At 42.3% G+C, this 20,337-nt stretch overlaps 1 protein-coding gene across 13 annotated transcripts in view; it reads right to left on the bottom strand.

The window, feature by feature from the left end:
- IRAG2 (inositol 1,4,5-triphosphate receptor associated 2) overlaps positions 1–20,337 on the bottom strand; it is a 116,975-nt gene that overhangs the window by 7,346 nt on the left and 89,292 nt on the right. For 11 of the 13 annotated variants that reach the window (XM_089304677.1, XM_089304678.1, XM_089304679.1 and 8 more), the window contains 9 exons: positions 13,051–13,097; positions 12,883–12,947; positions 12,651–12,758; positions 10,581–10,651; positions 7,628–7,685; positions 5,462–5,525; positions 5,349–5,376; positions 4,938–5,078; positions 745–879 (listed from right to left, as the gene is read on the bottom strand). In XM_089304677.1, the coding sequence (XP_089160803.1) occupies positions 745–879; positions 4,938–5,078; positions 5,349–5,376; positions 5,462–5,525; positions 7,628–7,685; positions 10,581–10,651; positions 12,651–12,758; positions 12,883–12,947; positions 13,051–13,097 (717 nt within the window). Of the gene's footprint in view, positions 1–744; positions 880–4,937; positions 5,079–5,348; positions 5,377–5,461; positions 5,526–7,627; positions 7,686–10,580; positions 10,652–12,650; positions 12,759–12,882; positions 12,948–13,050; positions 13,098–15,867; positions 15,952–20,337 lie in introns of those variants that run through there. The other 2 variants (XM_089304690.1, XR_016213584.1) reach the window with 2 other exon arrangements.

Here is a 20,337-nt window from a genome sequence, read left to right as displayed (position 1 = left end):
ATTCCTGAATGCCTCATTAAGAGTAAATGCTGTTTCTTAAAGAATCTCAATGCCATGGTCACATCTAACAAAACCAACAGAAACAACATCATCAAATTTCCCCTGCTGTCTCAGAAACAAGTTTTAATTGGACCCTGATAACATACACGTATTGCTTTTCTTTTCCCATGCTAATACACTATTTACAATATAACATCAAGGACATTAATACACTTCCAGTACGCATCTACTATATCTAGTTTAAAGACATTTTCATCACCCCAAGTAAGTACCCCACACACATTAAGCAGTTCACTCCACAGTGTCCCCGGCCCCTGGACTGGCAATCACCAGTCCACCCTGTGACCCAAGGATCTACCCATTCCAGATACTTGAAATGAATGGACTCCTAATAGGAAACCTCCACCACTTTTGTTCAGTGTAATGTCTTCCGGTTCATGTGTGCTGTAGCATACACCAAAAATGCATTCCTTTTGATGGCTACATAATGTTACATTTACAGCCACAATGTTTTTAACCATCCATCTGATACTAGACACTTGGAGTGTGTGCGGTATTATATTAGTATACATATATATTTTCTTCATCATTTCATTTGTATACTCCATTGTTCTATGTGAAACTAGCATGTTTTATACAAGAAAGTATTCTTTACACTTATTTGTAGAACTGTAACCCATTATCTTCAGGGAAATAAATCCTTTTCATAATTCCATGGTAAATAGAAAAATGGAGAGAGGTTACCTGATTAATGGCTCCCAACATCTCAGCCCTACTGGCCACTCGTGTGCTACACTGGCTAAGAAATGTTATACTCTTCTCCAGCTTCTTAATGATTTCCTGGGCCTGGTTGTCTTCCTCACACAGAAGTGTTAAAGACTGTAGAGAGAGCAGAGTATTACAGTCTATCCATCTAACACAATCATTCTTCAGGTGATTTTTAAGATTTATTTATTTCAAAGACAATTACAGAGACAGCCAGAGAGACAGTGACAGAGAGAGGTCTTCCATCTACCAGTTCACTCCCCAGATGACCACAACAACCAGAGCTGAGCTGATCCAAAGCTAGGAGCCAGGAACTTCTTCCAGGTCTCCCACGTAGGTGCAGGGGCCCAAGGACTCTGGCTATCTTCTACTGCTCTCCAAGGCCATAGCAGAGAGCTGGATCCTAAATGGAGCAGCCGGGACTCAAACTGGCACCTCTCTGGGATGCCAGCATTACGGGGTGTTAACCTGCTGCAGCACAGCACTGGCCCCTTGCAAGTGATTCTAATACAAAGTTGCACAAGTAGATGCAGTCCCAGCTCCATGATCTTGGTGGGAGGAGGAAAAGGAATAGCAAAGACCAATGATACAGGGTACTGAAATTTTAGTAACTTCATTGGCTAATGGATGCTTATAACATTTTTCATGTCTAGTCTCTATTCCTTATTTATCTCCCAATTCATCACTCCTTCATGTGCCTTCATATCTCTTTCCTAGAGTTTACTGGACTCATAAAAAATTATGCTTACAATTGATTTTCACGTATCATAAGAGAAACATAGGGTGAAATATTTAAGGAAAGCAGCAAAACACAATGGATTAAGAATTGGCTGTGGTTACTACACTTGCTCTTCCATCCATAGGGTGTGATTGGGTATCCTTTACTACTTTATGAATACTCCTTTTGAACCTGCACCCTTTATACAAAATGGTGCCCTGCCTGAGGAAGAACCATCCTTCTCAACTAGGGTAGACACAGAAAATTAAGAAATCAGCAGACTTGGAAGCAAATAAGTAACTGTTCATTAGCCATGTGTTTACGAGCAAATCCCCAAGACACAAAGAAGCACCATCATTTTGTACATCAGCAAGAGAAAGTGCTGCCAATAAAACCATAAGGCACCATTGAGTGTAAACTGGATTGTGATTCTGGAACTGTTAGGATGTAAATGTGTATCATTGGCTATTTCCTGATAAATCCGATGGATTACATCTCCTTTGCAGGAATACTTTGCTATGAGAAATAACTGAAGCCAAATGCTTGTCACACAGTAGGTGCTCAATGAATGGCAGCTGCTTTGGAAACAGATTCGTCTGAGTTGCACTTGCAGAGCAGTTAGCCAACTGGAATGGCCATGCTCAGACAGGCAGTCTCCTGCAGCAGTTTCAATAACCACCCCCAACGGGGCGGGGAAAAGGAGATATTGTTAGCAAAACAGCATATGGCCAGCGAAGATCAAGTCATAAAGAACTAATGCAGCCAAACAGACCTGAAATTACTAAGGAGACTGAATCAGCAATGCAAACCTCCCAACAAAGCAAAGCGCAGCTTCCCTGGTAAATTCTGCCAAATATTAGAAGACGACTGTATAGCCTCCAAAAACCCTCTCCCCTCAGAAACTTGAAGAAGATGGAACACTTAGAGCTCATTCGGTAAGGGCTGCATTACCTTCATTGCAATGCCCAAAAAAGGCCTTACAATAAAAGAAAGCTACAAATAACTTGGTGGGTATCGCCTCAGAGATACTGAACTGCACACTTGCAAACTGCATTCAACAACACTTTGAAAGGATTGTACCACGGGTCTTCATAAACTTCATGGAAAAATGCATAGTACAAAAAAGAGCTTTGCATAGATAAATACTTTTGCCCCAAAATGCCCTCATTTAAAGATTTTTATTTTCTTTGAATGGCAGTGAGACAGAGACAGACGTCTTTCATCCGCTGGTAACCTCTCCAAGTAGCCACAATGGCCAGGGTGAGCCCAGGCCTCCCGTGTGGATGGCAGAGGCCCAAGCACCTGGGCCACCTTCCACTGCTTTCCCAGGCACAACAATAAAGAGTTAGAAGGGAGGCAGAGCAGCTGGGAACGGAACTGGCTCTCTGAGTGCCAACCTTTCAGGTGGCAATTTAACCCACTCACTATGGAACAATGCCAGCCTCATAGCTTTATCTTTTCATTCCTTTTCTCCATGAACTTCATCATGAAGTATCCTCCTATTACACTTATTTCTATGTGAACCATCCTCTCCAGGAAAAGCTCCCACTTCGCCACAATGTACGATATACTTCAAAAAATATCTATGGAAAGTACAATTAAAAGATGTTTGTTTAATAAAAAAAATTTGAAATCTATCCATAGGTTTTTTCATAGTATTTTCAATGAACATTTTGAAGGCTCCTCATCTATCGCATTGAGAAAAATGGACAAAAACCACATGACTCCTTCAGCTCAGATACAAAGAACATTTGACAAGATTCTTTGTCCTACCTTGATTTAAAAACATACCCAAAGATCTAGGAATGGAAGGAAACGACTTCAATAGAATAAAAGTCAATTAGGAAAAAGTCACAGCAAAATCATACTCAGAGTTAAAAGACTCAAAGCTTTTTCTCCCAAGTTCAAGAAAAAGGCAAGGATGGCTGCTCCCACAGTTACTCAACATCCTGGAGTACCAGTACAGGGACTACAGCAATTAGGTGAGGGAAACACACACACAAAGGAATTCTAACCTGAAAGACAGAAAGAAGCAAAACCCTCTCTGGATATACTGAACATTAAAGTTCTTATTGTGCTAAATGTGATAGATTCCATACAAAAAATTTAGAACAAACAAGAGAAGCAAAATTCAGTGATATAATATTAGCACAAAAAATCAACTGCATTTTATACACAATTTCTGCGAAGGAAAGTATGAAAACTGCTCTATCTACAATAGCAGCAAAAAGACTGAGATACTTAGGAATGAACATTATGAAGGCAGCGACAACCGTATCTACTAAAAAGTACAAAACACTGCTAAGAGAAATTAAGGCAAACACATAGCAGTGCAACTACAACTGGTGTTCATGGCTTGGTAGACCTAAGTATGTTAAGATTCCATACCGCCCCAACCATTCTAGAGATGCGAAGCAATCTCTATCAAAATCTCAACTGTACTTTGTACAAACAGAAACATATTCCAGAATCTCTATGGAACAAACAACTACCAAATGGCCAAAACAACCTTTTAGAAGACAGAAGTGTCTGTTGCAGCACCAAGAGTTACACTACCACCTGGATGCTGGCTTCCCATAGGAATGCCTGTTCAAATCCTGGCCGCTCCACTTCTGATCCAGCTCCCTGTTGAAGTGTGCAAGAAGGTAGTGCAAGATGGCCCAAGTACTTGGGCGCCTACACCCCCAGGTGAGACCTGGATGGAGTTCCGGGCTCCTGGCTTCATCCGGGCCCAGCCTCAGCCACTGCGGCCATCTGGCGAGTGAACCAGCAAATGGAAGCTCTCAGTCTCCCTCTCTGTGCCTCTCCCTCTAACTCTTCTTTGCAAATACATTCATAAATCCCTAAAAACAAGTAACAGTAAGTATTTCAGATCACAACAGGATAGCAAAACATTGCTTCTCAGTTTTTATTTTCTCCATCCAAAATCAAGTCACTGATTTTTCCAACCCATCTCTGAGTGTATGGAAACTTCACACGATGCAAAGATAATCCTGTCGTTCTGTGTCCCTTGCTCTTCTTCCGAGCAGACTTGCCTGTCATCTGACAAGACTCTAATCTGCTGTCGTCCTTTTTTTCCTAAGTTAATCAAATATGGAAATAGACTTTCGAGTCTCTTCCATAAAGCTGAAAACTGCCTTTTCCTCCTATTGCTCAGTTTTTGGCATCATTATTCTTCCTCCTAAAATCTATTTGAAAATCCAGAGAGAAAACAGATGACTCACACAGCCTACTCAGAAAGACATTTGGGTGTCTGATTGTTAGCACTGCCTGTTAGTGAAGCAGTTCTTGCAGCCTAATCCTGAATTCCTCATGTCCCATGAATTTGCATTTCAGTCAGACAGCACTTGGTATTTGGTACTGGTTCGTCAGACGAGTCAACTAACCTCTAAGTACGCAAACAGCATGGGAAACATGACCCCATGTGACAGTGCCCTCATGTTCTAATTCTCACCTCTAATAGCTTTAAGCAGTTAGCGACTTCTTTATTCAGATTTTCTTCTGCCAAGTCACGAGATCGCTGTTCGAGCTTCACTCTCTTCTCGAGAGTAAACCAGTCACACTTGAATCCCAGCGATACTCTGAGGAACTCTGCCTGTGGTCAGAATAGCACGGGGTCAAGAGAAAGAACTGGGTGTGCCCAAGTATTTCAGGATAATACCGCATTGTATGGGGAGGCACTTCTTTCTGCTCCCAGCATCATGCTGATAGGCACTGACCTTGCCTGTGCTTAGCCATCGCCAAGACAAACACACAGCAAATTTAAAGGAGCTTGTACGAGAGCATGCAGTGACATCAGCAGGTGAGTCGGAAACGGGTTTTTTTTTTTCTTGTTTAAACAAAAATGCATTTAGTTTAAACTCACCTCCACCTCCTTCTCATTAGCAGAAGTGCTATGGGATAAAACAAAGATCTTATTCAAATATAGTCCAACTGAAACGTACAACAGGTTAAGATGCAACGTGAAGAAAAACTTACCTGTCACTTTGTCGAAAGTTAACCGATTTCACAGTGCTTCCAGGAAGATGGGAAACTGCAGTGTCTATTACAAGACAATAAAATATTATTTGGTTAAGAAGATGTAATATCTAAAAGCATATTTTTAACAATGATATATTATCTTCACTAAACAAGGGCATTTTCTAAATATGACAGCTAATAATGCATTTGCATCAACTGTAAGATAATGTTATGAAACTGACATCACAATGACATTAAAATCATTGGCTCACACTTGAGCTTGTGAATACTTTTTGAAACCATAAGGTATCTGAGAAGCAAATAACAGCCCAGTTTGTTCTCTCTGTATTTGAACGCTTTTTATACAACGAATCTCCAGAAAGTTCATAGAAGATGCATAGTAACCTATTAACAATGCATGAATTTCTATCTTTTATAACAAATTTATTTGAAAGGCTTGAATAAAAGGATGGACAGGGCTTCTCCATCTGCTGATCGACTCCCTCAGTGTTCACAAGAGTTGGAGTCAAACCAAACCAACATAAGAAGCCAGGAACTCAATCCAGGTCTCCCAGGTGGATAGCAGGGACCCAGGTACCTGAGCCATCACCTGCTTCCTCCCATGTGTGCATTAGCAGGGAAATGGAATGCAAAGTAGAGCCAGGACTCAAAACCCTCTACTGTGGGATTCGAGTGTTCAGAGCAACATCTGCACGACTCCATCAAATGTCTACCTCTGTGCCAAGCATTTTTCCAGGTGCCCCATGCATTTTAATTTTTTTTTTTTTTTTTGACAGGCAGAGTGGACAGTGAGAGAGACAGAGAGACAGAGAGAAAGGTCTTCCTCTGCCGTTGGTTCACCCTCCAATGGCCGCCGCGGCCGGCGCGCTGCGGCTGGCGCACCGCGCTGATCCGATGGCAGGAGCCAGGAGCCAGGTGATTCTCCTGGTCTCCCATGGGGTGCAGGGCCCAAGCACCTGGGCCATCCTCCACTGCACTCCCTGGCCACAGCAGAGAGCTGGCCTGGAAGAGGGGCAACCGGGACAGAATCCGGCGCCCCAACCAGGACTAGAACCTGGTGTGCCGGCACCGCTAGGCGGAGGATTAGCCTAGTGAGCCGCGGCGCCGGCGGCAATTTAATTTTAATTAAGTCCTCACAGCAACTCTCTGTGGCAGATACTGCTAGTGTCTGCATTTGACAGGCTTGGAAACTGCCTACCATCATTTACTTAAATCATGTAACATTGGAAGATAAAAAAAAACAAAAACAAAAAAAAAAAAAACCCTGCACATAACTAATTCAGCCAAGTACATAGCATATAGTGTCACCTCAACAAAGGGTATTTGTAGCTCATCTTTTCCATTTTGAAGATGAGAAAACTGACTCAAGCTAACATAACTTTGCACGTAGTCAGTCAGAAATTCACCCAGTCTGGAGTCTGTATGACTCCGAAACCTGAACTCTATCCAGTAGTCCATCCTGAGTCAGTTGAGGAGGGAAGAATCCTAGTGCTTACTTTATAAATAAGGAGTTCTTTACTTTTAGATGGGATCCTGAAAATGAATTCAAAGTAGAGTTTAAACCAACTATGGGCTCACTAGGCTAATCCTCCGCCTTGTGGCGCCGGCACACCAGGTTCTAGTCCCGGTCGGGGCGCCGGATTCTGTCCCGGTTGCCCCTCTTCCAGTACAGCTCTCTGCTGTGGCCCAGGAGTGCAGTGGAGGATGGCCCAAGTGCTTGGGCCCTGCACCCCATGGGAGAACAGGAGAATCACCTGGCTCCTGGCTCCTGCCATCGGATCAGCGCGGTGCGCCAGCCATTGGAGGGTGAACCAACGGCAAAGGAAGACCTTTCTCTCTGTCTCTCTCTCTCACTGTCCACTCTGCCTGTCAAAAAAAAAAAAAAAAAAAAAAAAAAAAAACTATGAACACTGGCTTGGTTCCTAGTTCACAGTAGAGCTCTAGTTATCACAAGTCTTCTGGGATCAATGTAACGCAATGAAATCAAACACAGTGTACATGCTGCTTCTTTCAAAGGAGATAGACGGAGTCAAGACTGGGATCTGTTGCCTGGTCTTGGGCATGCATGCAGCACTGGAAGGGGCGTAGTCTAACTCAGACTCCACCTGCACAACTGTCAGGACGGAGCAGCTCATAGGAGGGTTCAGAAAGAACATTCCTTACCTCCCGCGGCACATGCTTTCCCTTGTTCTTCTGTTGTTTTGGGTTCCTCTTTGGCTTCCTGAAATCGTAAGGAGATGTTACTGCTGCACATGGAGTAGAGTTATAACCAATCACTTCCCCAAATCCTGTCCTCTCCTAACCCTATGGAGTCATAGACAGTCTGTAGTACTCAAGGACCTATACTAGGGGTTAAGAAAAAAAACAACACTGGCACCATGGGGCTTCCAATCCAGCTAAGGCCAAAAGTACATAAATACATGAAAAGTTATAGAAACCTGTCACAGTTTACCACTGGACAAACTGTAACTGACTGCCAAATACATGAGGCACATACGTCTAAGTGCTCTGGACAGGAAGGAGAGAGACCACCTGACTCGAGTGGCTTGGACATTTTCTACAGATAGGAGCAGCTGCAGCTGATAGAGGGCCAGACTGGATGGTGGGAGAGGTGAACTGAGGGCCTGCAGCCATCATGTGTGGTATCCATCCCGTATGAATTTCTGAGGGAACTATGACAAAGAGGGTGCTATGATGGTGCTCTGTTAGGCTTTTAGCCCACCTGAAAATGCCTTAAGGCCACTGACCGAGTGGCCTGGGAATGTATCTGAGTAACAAAGGTCACCATAGCAAAGGGCTACATGGTGCTCTGTGAAGGCATCTAGTAGTGAAACTCGATGTATACCATCATTTCTATGGAACTAATCATTCGACATTCTCAAATTAATGGAGAAACCTAGACAACCAGAGCAATTTTCCATTAAATAGTAAGTCTAAGAAGATAACTATGCTGTGTATTTTTCTGACAACGGAAATTAGGGTTTCAATGAAATGTGACGCACAGCAACGCAGCAACAGTACTGGGCTATGCTCATCACCACTTTAATATTCAGGTTTTTTGAATCCATTCTCAATGCCACGATCTTCCCAGTTGTGGCATTTTCTCCTCCTGCACTTCACAGCCGCACTTCTGGGAGGATTTGTCCACAGCTGCTGTTTCTGGTTCTTCCTCTCTCATTCATGATCAGTGAACCGCCCCTGACACTCCAAGTAAACTCAGCAGTCGTGAGTGAGTGCCCGATTGCCAAACTCAATGAGTAATTTTCAATCTGTATCTCACTTGATCTTCTAGTGCATCTGACACAATCTGTAAATCCCTTCTCTGAGATTTTTCTTCCCTTGGTTTCCCTCCTGTGATGTCCCCAATCCCATGACTTCAAGAGCTCCTTCCCAGTCTCCTCTGCCTTTGCTTTCTCTATTACTGTTCCTTGCCTGCCCATCGGAGTCCCTGGGAAATCTCCACTCACTGGGTCTTTGGCTGATAACTCACAAACATGTCTGCTCCTACAGTCACGTGGGTGAACTTATGATTCTGGGTATATAACTATCTGTAAAGTCTCCTGGACATCAAGCTGAAACTCAACTTGTCTCTACTAGATTGTATTTTACAAACTTGATTCCTCTTCCTCCCTCCCTTGTCAATGCTATACTATTCCTTTTTTATCTTAAGCCATAAACTTGGCTATTTACCTCTTCCTACACCCTTGATAAACTTAATCTACTATGAACTCCACTATGTAATGTATCCCACATTACTCTCTCTGCATCCTCAGTAGCTCCCATCTCTTACCTGAGTCATTCCAACAGCATCCTCATCAGTCCCACTGCAACCATTACACATTATTTCACCCTATTATTTTTTGAAGTGTCTTGTGTTTTTGAGATGCAAATTTCTTTCTCAAAAGAACCTACCATGAAAGACTCAAGGACCTTAATTTCCTTCCATCCTTTCTGATAATAACAGACATTGCTTTTTAGCATGTGCACTAGCCAAGGCTTTGCTCCAGGTATACTTCATATCAAAGTAAGGATCATCCTAACTCATCACTCATCTATTCATTCTACTCCCTTGCAAATGCCATTAAGTGTTTATCTACCTCATCGCCCCAAAAGTATCCATGCCATCAACCCCTGTGAACTTGAGTTAGCTTGTATGGGTCTCTGTTTCTTACAACCAAATGTGCCTAACCAGAAAAATGTTTATGAATTGAGATGAAAAAAAAATGCACACAACTGTCCACATACAGCATTCTTAAAGAATCATAGATCTAGATCCACAGTCTGTGAGTTACACTTCACTAACGATTAATTCATACCGCTGACAATGAGTCTTCTCTTTAAGGAAAGGAATTCAAGTGTTCTCTATGAACATTCATAGTTATAGTTTTTTATAGCACTTAGGTATGCTACTGTATAACATTCACTGCCACCCACATGGTACCCTCCTCTATGACATCTTTTCTGATCTTCTACCTCAAGCAAGTGTCCTTTCATATCCTTAATCGCACTCTTGAGTAGTAATCTACTTCTTCACCTGATTAGAAACATCTTGAAGATCAGTGTTGTATTAACTTTTGTTCATTTATTTAAGTAGTTGTCTACTAAGGGATATTTGGCTCATTTCTAATAGATTTTTTATGAAATAAATGAATGAGTAAATGAATGGAAAATCAAGGTAGAACCAAGAGGTCCTAGCTCCAACCCTACTGTTTGACTCCGGATAAGTCACAAGGACTCTTTGACCTCCATTTCTTTCTCTATAGCTGGAGTGGGGAACATTCAGCTTGTGGGCAATATGAGGCCTGTAAAATGGTTTGGTCTGGATCTGCCTACAACCGCAGGTAAGACTTCAAATTCAGAAATATATAGCAGGCTAATTTGTAGGCTGATCACTTTGAGTGGCTTTCCAATGATGTTATAAATATCCAAATGGCCCCTGGCAAAAAAGGTCTCCCACCCCTCGCCTACATACTATTGATATAATTAAATTCTATTAGCCTCATACTGCTTTTATAGGTGAAAACAATAATGTTTCTAAGAGTGCTTTGCAGACTTGAAGAGTCTGCCATTATAATGTATCTGTAATTTTACTGTGACCATGAGTATCTTTCCTTACCTGATTTATTGTGTTTTTTTCTGTACTCACAGCATCTTGGCATGTAATATTCTCTTGAGCTTTACTGGTGCCTGTAGAATAAAGCAAAGACACTGTGCTTTGGGGGAACATTAACAAGGAGAAACAAACAGGATGCAAATATGGGCAAACCAGTCAGTGAAAAAGGCTCTGACATCTGAGACAAAGCATGTGTGTTAAAAATATAAATGTGCCCACTGATTTGGGATCAGGGATGCAGCAAATAAGGCCCATAAGACAGAGAAGCCCATGGAAGATTTCTTAATGCAGTGAGTATCTGTACAAATGGCCTTCAAATACTGAGTTGAATTTTTTAAATCTTCTTTTAGGCCATTGTTGCTTTTTTTTTTTATCAAGCACACTACTGGTAAAACAATAGAAAGTAGACAAAGGAAGGATGGACAGTTGGTCACTCAGGTCTCTTTTTTAACTTGACAACTATTTTTAGAACTCACATATGCAAAATTGTTAACAAAGTAGGATATCCGTCTACATAAAATATGTAAGTCAGATGTCATCCAACTAAAAAGGAAAGATACACTGTGATGCTGCTTCCTTTTGCAATTTCCCTTTACTTTGGTGTACTTTACTTGTACTGGAACATGCTTGATGGTTATCCTCCTAGAGCAATACCTTGTCCTGCACTGGCCTCACTACAAGCACAAAGGTTAGCCGTTACAGTTAGGGTCCCCCTTCTTTTTAAGAAAAATAAATATCTGAAACATGTGCTGTATTTTAAAAAAATCATATGGAATTAAGAATAAAATGCTACTCAGTTTCCTCAGTGGTACAATTTTTACTGTACAGAAATTTTACTTTAGTTTTTCTTTAAATTTGAAGACAGATGGTGGGTTCACATAGTCCATGAATTAAAAAGTATGAAACATTTTACAGTGAAAAATTTCTCTCCCATCTACATCTGCCAGAAAACCCACTTTCCCACCCCATAGACAATGTTAATTTTTTCTACCCTTCCAGAGATATTTTATACATAAAACTTTCTTCCTCTTTTACACAATTTTGCAAACTGTATACAACATTCTATACTTTGTTAAAAAAAAAAAAAAACAGCCGTCCTTTGATATCTTTTCATTTTTTGTTATTTTTCTTGACATCTTTCTAAGTAAAAAAGTCTCTTTATACATTCTTTATGCCTGCCTATTAGTATCTCATTACATGCATATGCCAACATATAGTCTTGGATGACAACTAAAACATGGGTGTCAATATTTTGTTATTACAGACAATGTCAAGTAACTTATTCACATTTCATACTGTATTGTGCATGTATCTATCAATAAATTCCCACAAACCAAACTGCTGTATTGGAGCATATGTGCAACCTATGAGAATTTCTTTACACCTTCACCCTTGTACCTCTGCCTGTGTGACAGGTGAAAACTGGTATCTTGGAGCAGTTTTACCTGAAACATTTCCATACCAGGATACAAACTAAAGTATAAAGATGTTCTTCAATTAACCCATGGAAGAGATTCCATTTCAGCAATATTATGACTAGTCTAATTCAATACATATCTCAAATGTCAATGTCAAGTTCAAACAATAGAATAGAATTTCCTTGATTGCGAAGAGGGGTGTAGTAAACAGATTTTCTAACTGTTGTGATGTCTCATAGGTAATGGTGGAGAGTAACTACTTTGTGTTCACAGTCAAGCAGCAGGAAAGGATACAGCATATTCTCTGGTGGATTCTCCTGTCTCCTGAGTGTTTCATCCTTCCCCACTGACAGATTCTAATGAGCAGGCTAAGAACCCCCCAGTCTCCAAGTTGCCTAAGTCCCATTTCAGTATCACTCTATAATAATTTCTCTTCTGTCTACAGAACTGAAAACGAATTGCAACATCCTCATTCATGAAGGCCATGATTACCACTTGGACTTCTTTGCTGTAGACTCTGTCTTCCAGTTTCTTCTATAAAAATGTTATAAGACAATACTGAATAATACTGCGCTACTAGGGATAGTTACTCCACCAACTTAAAGGTTTGCTTAATGATTAGGATGGGAAGTCCTGACACCCTTCAGCCGCTTACCTTGGCTCTCTATCATGGCCGAGGATGGTCTCACATTCTCTTCTTTCTCACAGAGTGACTTACAGTCAAGGTCACCAGAAGCCATATTCAAAGTTTCTGATCCAGATTCTGTAACAGGAAGATACGAATACTATGAATAGCATGCAAAAGACGTGTTGGCCTATGTTCTCATTTGCATGCTGTAAAAACAGTTATAACACCCAGTTTTTGTGCCTCTTCCAAGTCCACTCACCACTTGAAGTTACAGTACTGTCTGTGGACGAAGTGTGTCCGGGCGATGGTAGTGTGGGGTGTTCCCTGCAGAACGAGCAGAAGAAATATCGTGGAGCGTCAGATCTAGAGAACTCTCTTAAAACCCAACTGAACAGGCACAGATTCCCATAAAACACAAACAGCAAACCTGGACTGTGGCAGGCTCTCAGGGGATGAGCGTTCAACAGCATGCTCCTTAAGGAAAAATACAAGGAGATGTAAGTTCCACAATTTGACATTTTCCATTTCAAAAGGTTATTTTAAGCAAACATTTTCATGAGTTTCAAATGAACCCCTATTTACTTGGCTCTTTTGGAGAGGCTATGGGGCCAGCATGGTATAGGGCACACGGATGCACACACTGCCTCAGAGCTGTACTTACAAAAAACACTCAATTTTAAGTATATTTACACATTTGATATTTTAAGAAAATCTGATAAATTCTTAAGCAAAACAAATTCTAAACCCAAAGGGCAGCAGAGTGTATTTCATGAACTTACGTCAAGTTTTCTTTAAGCAGAACATTCTACATGGGCATAAAACAATATTTCTATTTATGAGCATATTACTCAACCCAAAACTTTTCACCTAGTCATTTTAAAAATGATTCTCGTTTTCTCCAGCTAGATAAATCATATACCTGAAACTTAATCCACATCTCAGAATTCTGAGGGATTACATCTAAGTCAGCATGCATTACGTGGCATTCAAAAAGAGTTTAACAAAACTTTGGCCCCGGCCTGCCAGGGCACATGTTTGAATGTCTCATTTGAACTTCTGTAACTTCCACCAAGATCACTGATCTGAGGGAACTCCAGGACATGAGTGCTTGTGAGTACATGCAGATTCTTTAAAGAAAAAACACAGTAGGAACAGAATTTCACTTCTAATAAACTTTCCATATTTTATTTTCATTATTATTTGCTTTAGGAAAATAAAATTAAGATCATTAGCACATAAAAGTCACAGAAAATCAAAAAAGGAAGGAAGGTAATTAAATATTCCATAATCGAACACAGAATTTATTAGTAACTGCCACAACCAACCACGGTTTTCTACAGAGCAGTGCTCTATACCGTGTACAGTATTAAGAGTGTCCAAGGGCAGATGTTTCACCAAGAAGGTGAGATGCCATATGGGACAACTACTTTCCATATTTGAGTACCTCAGTTTGAGTCCTGGCTCCACTCCCAGTTCCGGCTTCCCGTTAATGTGGACCTGGGAGGCAGCAGTGGTGGCTCAGGTATTTGGGTTCCCAGCATTGAGTATTTGAGTTCTCAGCTCCCAGCTTTAGCTTGACCCAGCCCTGACAATTTTGCTATCTTGGGCATCAATCAGCCTATGGGAGAACACTCTCTCTCTCTGCCTGTCAGATACATTTTTTAAATGTCTTAAAAAATAAACTATCCAAGAAAATATTTGCCACAAAAGGTAACAATTTGGTTTACTACGTAGTTAACAGTTCAGTAACGGCAGCCTACATCTTCAGGATCATTGCATTAGCAATTATATGCTTGTTTACCTACACTCTAATACCTACATAAGCAATGAAGCCATCAAAGTGGGAGGAAAACCAGGAATCCTTCAGTGTCACTAACCATGGCACTTCAGAAGTACAAACAAGAACTCCCTTTTTTTTTATTTCTTAAAAGATTTGTTTATCTATTTGGAAGTCAGTTAGATAGAGAGGGAGAGAGGGGGCAGGAGAGAAAGAAAGGGAGAGAGGGAGAGAAGGAAAGACAAGGAGAGGGAGAGAGGGAGATAAAGAGAGAGACAAAGAGAATCTTGCATCCACTGGTTCATTCCCCAAATGGCCGCAATGGCCAGGCTGAAGCCAGGAGCTTCTTCCCGGTCTCCCACATGTATGCAGGGGACCAAGGACTTGGGCCATCTTCCACTGTTTTCCCAGGCTCATTAGCAGGGAGCTGGATCCGAAGTGGATCACCTGGGACTCGAACCAGAACCTATATGGGGTGCCAGCTCTGCAGACGGTGACTTAACCCACTGTGCCATAGAGCTGACCCCAAACTACTTTCTTAATATTAAAAAATAATCCCATTTAATATTCCACAACATAACAATTATTTCTGTGCGACTTGAAACAGTACCTTCTACTGCACTATAATGAAAAGTTAACTTTGTTAGACAAGCCTTCATTTTCTATCTATCAGGGTAGGCATTACATTCTAATTTAAGAAATAAAAAAGGGAATGCAGTATTTCTTGTCCCATGAAATTGGACTCCAAAATGAGGGAAGCAGGAACACATACTTTTATTTGCAGAGTTTGTATTTTTAAAAAGTCAATTTATCAAGCTCTTTAAAGCCAAAGTAGTAACTACAGCAAAAACACAATTTATTTCCACTGTATTAGAAATGACACTTGCACCATAATGCTCTGCACAGCCTTTTCCCTGTGCCTTACATGTGAATCAGTTCAGCGAGAAGCCTTTTGATAAATATATTTAATGATTAAATAACGACTGCATAATTTTGGTGGAATCTCATCCATGCGGTAGTCATACATTCCTACATTGTCATTGAACAGTCCCAAGATAAGCAATTGGACATTGCCAAATCACCAACCTGTCTAAATCTGCGATCAGCAAACAACTCAACGTACAACCCATCTCAATCCTAAATTGGCATAAATTTAGACAAATGGCACTTTTCTTCTTATGAGAGTAGCCAATATAAAAATTTCTTAGTTTAAGATTCTAGCTCCTGGAAGCTGGAGGACAGCCCAAAGTATCTGCAGATGTGCAGTGGGGAGAGTAGCAACTGCGCCCTTTCTTCCCGGCCACAAGTCCCTAGCACACGAACCAGCGTCCCAGGCCCAGAAGAACCCTCACACAGACACCGGCACAGACTGCTAAAATGATAACCTCAGAGGTGCATTTTAAAAACCAGGAAATTCAAGCAATTGATCAAGAGCGAGCAAACGGCGAGTGCAGAAGAAGGACTTACAGTAGAAGATGGGCTGGAGGAGACGCAGGCTGCCACAGGCGCCGGCACAGGGCAGGAAGAGCGCTCTCCCTTTTCAAGCCATTCAAATGTTCACCTGCAGAGCATTTACATGAAAATCCCTGAGCCAGTCCACTTCCTGTGGCAGTAAGAGTCCAGCGTAGGGTGGGGTCGCTCTAACACTCATGGAACAAAGTCAGACCGAGTCTCCCATGGGCTGCCTACCGTGTGCAGCCCACTGTTTGACACACACACACAGCACCATACCATTTCAATAGCTACATAGCAACATATCAGGCACAATAAGAAAAAATTTCCAAGATATTACTAATGGCCATCAATGGGCCCAGATAACATCGCAGGATCACTGTATCTTTGCTCTTCTCGCGGCAGCACCACTTTCACTATAGATTCTGTGATCAGAAACGTCCAGCCCTTGTACTAATAAACACTTGTGTTGCCAGTGAACCAATGTTAGTGAGATAAATGTGATTTCTCCGAACAAAACAATAAACACAAAGTCCTTGTAGAGTTGCTCCAGACTGTACTCAGGGTCCATTTAGAAGAGGAAGAACCTTCAGCTGAACTTGAAAAGATTAGATCTCCTGGAACCTAAACAAAGCTATACTTCCTTACAGGCATTTTTCTTTTCAATTTCTAGAAGCTCGCCACACCCTCCGACCTACGGGACACACCCACCTCTGGCAGGCTCATTGTAATACAGTTATCACTCAACTTGTACATGTCCCAAGTTCGCAGTTGGCGGTGTCATTTATTCTCCAACAATTTTTGTTTGTTTGTTTGTTTGTTTGACAGGCAGAGTGGACAGTGAGAGAGAGAGACAGAGAGAAAGGTCTTCCTTTTGCCATTGGTTCACCCTCCAATGGCCGCCGCGGCTGGAGCGCTGCAGCCAGCGCACCACACTGATCCAATGGCAGGAGCCAGGTGCTTCTCCTGGTCTCCCATGGGGTGCAGGGCCCAAGCACTTGGGCCATCCTCCACTGCACTCCCTGGCCACAGCAAAGATCTGGCCTGGAAGCGGGGCAACCGGGACAGAATCTGGCACCCCAACTGGGACTAGAACCCGGTGTGCCAGCGCCGCAGGTGGAGGATTAGCCTAGTGAGCCGCGGCGCCAGCCTCTCCAACAATCTTAATGCTTCACTGGCTGAAAAGAACAGGACAATGCCCAGAAAAGCCTCTCTCGAGGTATTTTGAAATCGACCCCATTCTTTGCCACAGTAAATCTCCCCTTCCTCCTACTGATAGTGTGTCTTGGACAAAAACCTGTAGTGACAGGAAATGGAACAAAGGGAAGCAAGACACTTAGAATTTGATATATGTGGTGTTTCTGGAGCAGCCAAAGGCTTGCGTCAAGTTTGCTCTGAGCCTCACACTGCTGATAACTTCTGATTCTGGGTCATCATCAGCCACTGGCTTCCGAGTGTTTACCATGATCAAAGCATTTCATGTGTGTTACAAAGCTGGGGTCACATGTGAGACTGCCTAAGAGAAAGGACAGTGAGTTTTGTCAGAACTTCTCATGGAACTTCTTAGAGTATTTGGGGACATGACAAGGACCTATGCAAACATCCAGGTTTTCAAAGGCCCAGAAGGCCTTTGGTTGCCTTTCTGACTCAATGGTGGGAACAGTGACAAAGAGGAGATGAAGATACTAGGGAGGGACAATGCCGAAAGACGGGGAACTGAAAGTGATCCATACGAAAATCAGTGGGAGACTGTCCTGCTGACCACGCTCTCTCAGCCCTGCAGGTCTATTTCTGTGGCCTGCTGTATAGTGATCAGCGTATTGACCCCATCAGCAACACAACCAGGGGACTCCTCGCTGCATATTCTGCAAAGGGAAGCCAGAGTCCACCCTCTACTGGCCAGGAAAGAGAGATCATGAGAAGGCTGACACCGAGTTCCAAAGAGGCCAGTAGTTGTGCAGGCAGGGGCTGTGGGCAGGGTGGACAGCAGAGCAAAGGGACCACAGAGATCTGCGTGGTGACGCCTTGTCCCGGCATCTCTCGAGCAGTCAGAGTCTCCTCGGAGCCCAGCAGCTGCTGAGGCTGAAGAACACGAGGATGTGTTGGTGCGCCTGTGCAGAGACTCAAATATGTTGGAAAGAGACCCCGTGAAAAACCAAGGCTCTCCTCACCAATGCACTAAGCGCCACTGACTTCCCTCCACCTATCACCTCCTTGGTTTGCTTCCTGTACTGGTTAGGCCAGAGTGTAGCCACGCAGACATGCGTATGTACCTAAATAAAACACTATCAATGTGTATGAGTATCTTCAAATCCTCAAGAGAACCCTATAGGATCTCTGTTTCACACATGATACAAACAAATTCAGCTTAGGACACTTGTTCAAGTTCACAAAGCAAACAAGAAACAGTGACCGCTATAAGACCAGGCCAGCTTGATTCTGAAGCCTGTGCCACGTGACTAAAAAATCTAAGGCACGATTAGGGGAAGATTCAAAGCAACACCAAAGTAGACTGAAAAGACTGATCATCTTTGTAGACCTTTTGTGTAGATTCCATCTCATCTACATTCTCACCCACTAAACCTACACCACATTGTTCTGAAGCAAATTCCACATGTAATATTTTATCCATCAGTATTTCAGTATGCATATCTAAAAGATGATGACTAGAAAGCATTTATTACCTTTTTCCTTGCTACGCCAAAATATCTCAAATATACTAATTCGTTGGGTCAATAAAGAAGCTGTCCTCATGAGAAAATCCCAATATGGGCTCCAAATCATTTTATTACGAGATGTTCTTTCTGAGAAAGTCATCTTGCTCGAGTCTCTGTCCTCACTCCAGAGTTAGGATACCTGCACCCCGTCCCGGAGTGCCTGGGTTCAAGTCCCTGCTCCGCTTCTGATCCAGCTTCCCACTAATGCGCTCTGTAGGAGGCAGCAGGTTATGGCTCATGTCCTTGGGTCCCTGCCACTCACGTGGGAAACCTAGATGGAGTCACAAGCTCCTGGCTTTGGCCTGGCAGAGACCCAGCTATTGTGGCTATCTGGGGAGTGAACTAGCAGATGGAGAATCTCTGTCTATGTCTGTCTCTGTCAGTGTGCCCTTCAAATACAAATATACCTTACAAAAGGATATTAAATCCCCTTTTATGAATACTGAAATTCACTTTTACCTTGTATTGTGCCTTCTGAAAAAGAGGCTAAAATATTATTTCCTTTGTAAATACAAGGGAGGAATACAAAATAAATCTTAGCCAGACAGAGAAAGACAAGTACTTCATGTTCTTTCTTATATAAGTGGAAGTTAAAAAAAATTGCATCTGAACTTAGACTGGTGATTACAAGGGGATGGGAGGTGTGGGAGGACAGATGATAGAGGGAGGCTGGATAATAGGAAAACACAGAAGTAACTGGCTCCAATTCTACAGTCTAGTGGGACAGCAACAGTTTGCAATAATGTATGATACACTGCAAGAGTGTGTGAATAACTGGAAGAGAGGAGCCGATGGGCTTAAATAAATACATACATAAGAAAAGGAGGGGCCAGTGTTGTGGTACAGTGGGTAAAGCCACCACCTATGACACCAGCATCCCATATGGGCACCAGCTCAAGTCCCTGCTGCTCCACTGTGGATGTAGCTCCCTGGCCCTTGTTCTGGGACAAGCAGTGGAAGATTAAGTACTTAAGTACTCAGACTCCAGCCACCTACTTGGGAGACCAGATGAGCTTCTGAGCTCCTGACTCAGTCCTGGCCATTTCAGCCATCTGGGGAGTGAACCAATGGATGGAAGATCTCTCTGTGTCTCTGTCTCTGTAACTCAGACTTTCAAAACATAAATGAATCTTGAAAATAAAAGGAAATGGAAACATTACACCATACACATAAATGAAATGTTATACTGTGCCCCATCTATTACGTCTACATCTACATGCATACCCCAAGTACTCCATCTCAATAAAAAAAAAAATTAATTAAAAAAAAAAGACTAGGTAAACCTCAGAGAATGTGAGCTCCATCATAAACCATCCCTGTCCCGATTTTTAACTTTGAAAATAGCAAATCGCAAGTTCATAGGAAAACCAACCCCAAGACAAGAGCCAGATAGCAGTCCGTTAATTGAATGTCTTCTCTTAACATCTTGATTAGATCCTGGAGACTGCAAATACGAATGGGCAGCTATGGCATGGCATACCGATACAGGGTACTAGAAGCACTGGCTAATGGCTAATGGCTAATGGCAGAACTCTCTGCTCCTCGTTATATAGTGCAGGAATAAATACCGTGCCACCAGAACACAGGCGACAACAAAGGAGGACAAAGTCACTGGGGTCTCTAAGAACAGAGTGAACCTAGTATTTTTCCAGAGTGAGATAGCTGAGAAATGAGACTACGGCACCATAATGTAACTTTTCTGGAATCATGCAGAGGCCAAGCCAGGGAGACACCTGTTCTCCCAATTCCCAATCTTTCATGATTCCCC

The sequence above is a fragment of the Oryctolagus cuniculus genome, chromosome 9 (assembly GCF_051225735.1).
Source record: "Oryctolagus cuniculus isolate XC-2025 breed Fujian yellow rabbit chromosome 9, ASM5122573v1, whole genome shotgun sequence".
In the NCBI taxonomy this organism is placed as follows: domain Eukaryota; kingdom Metazoa; phylum Chordata; class Mammalia; order Lagomorpha; family Leporidae; genus Oryctolagus; species Oryctolagus cuniculus.
Note: the sequence above shows the minus strand (reverse complement) of the source record. Positions and strands in the feature narration are given on the sequence as shown.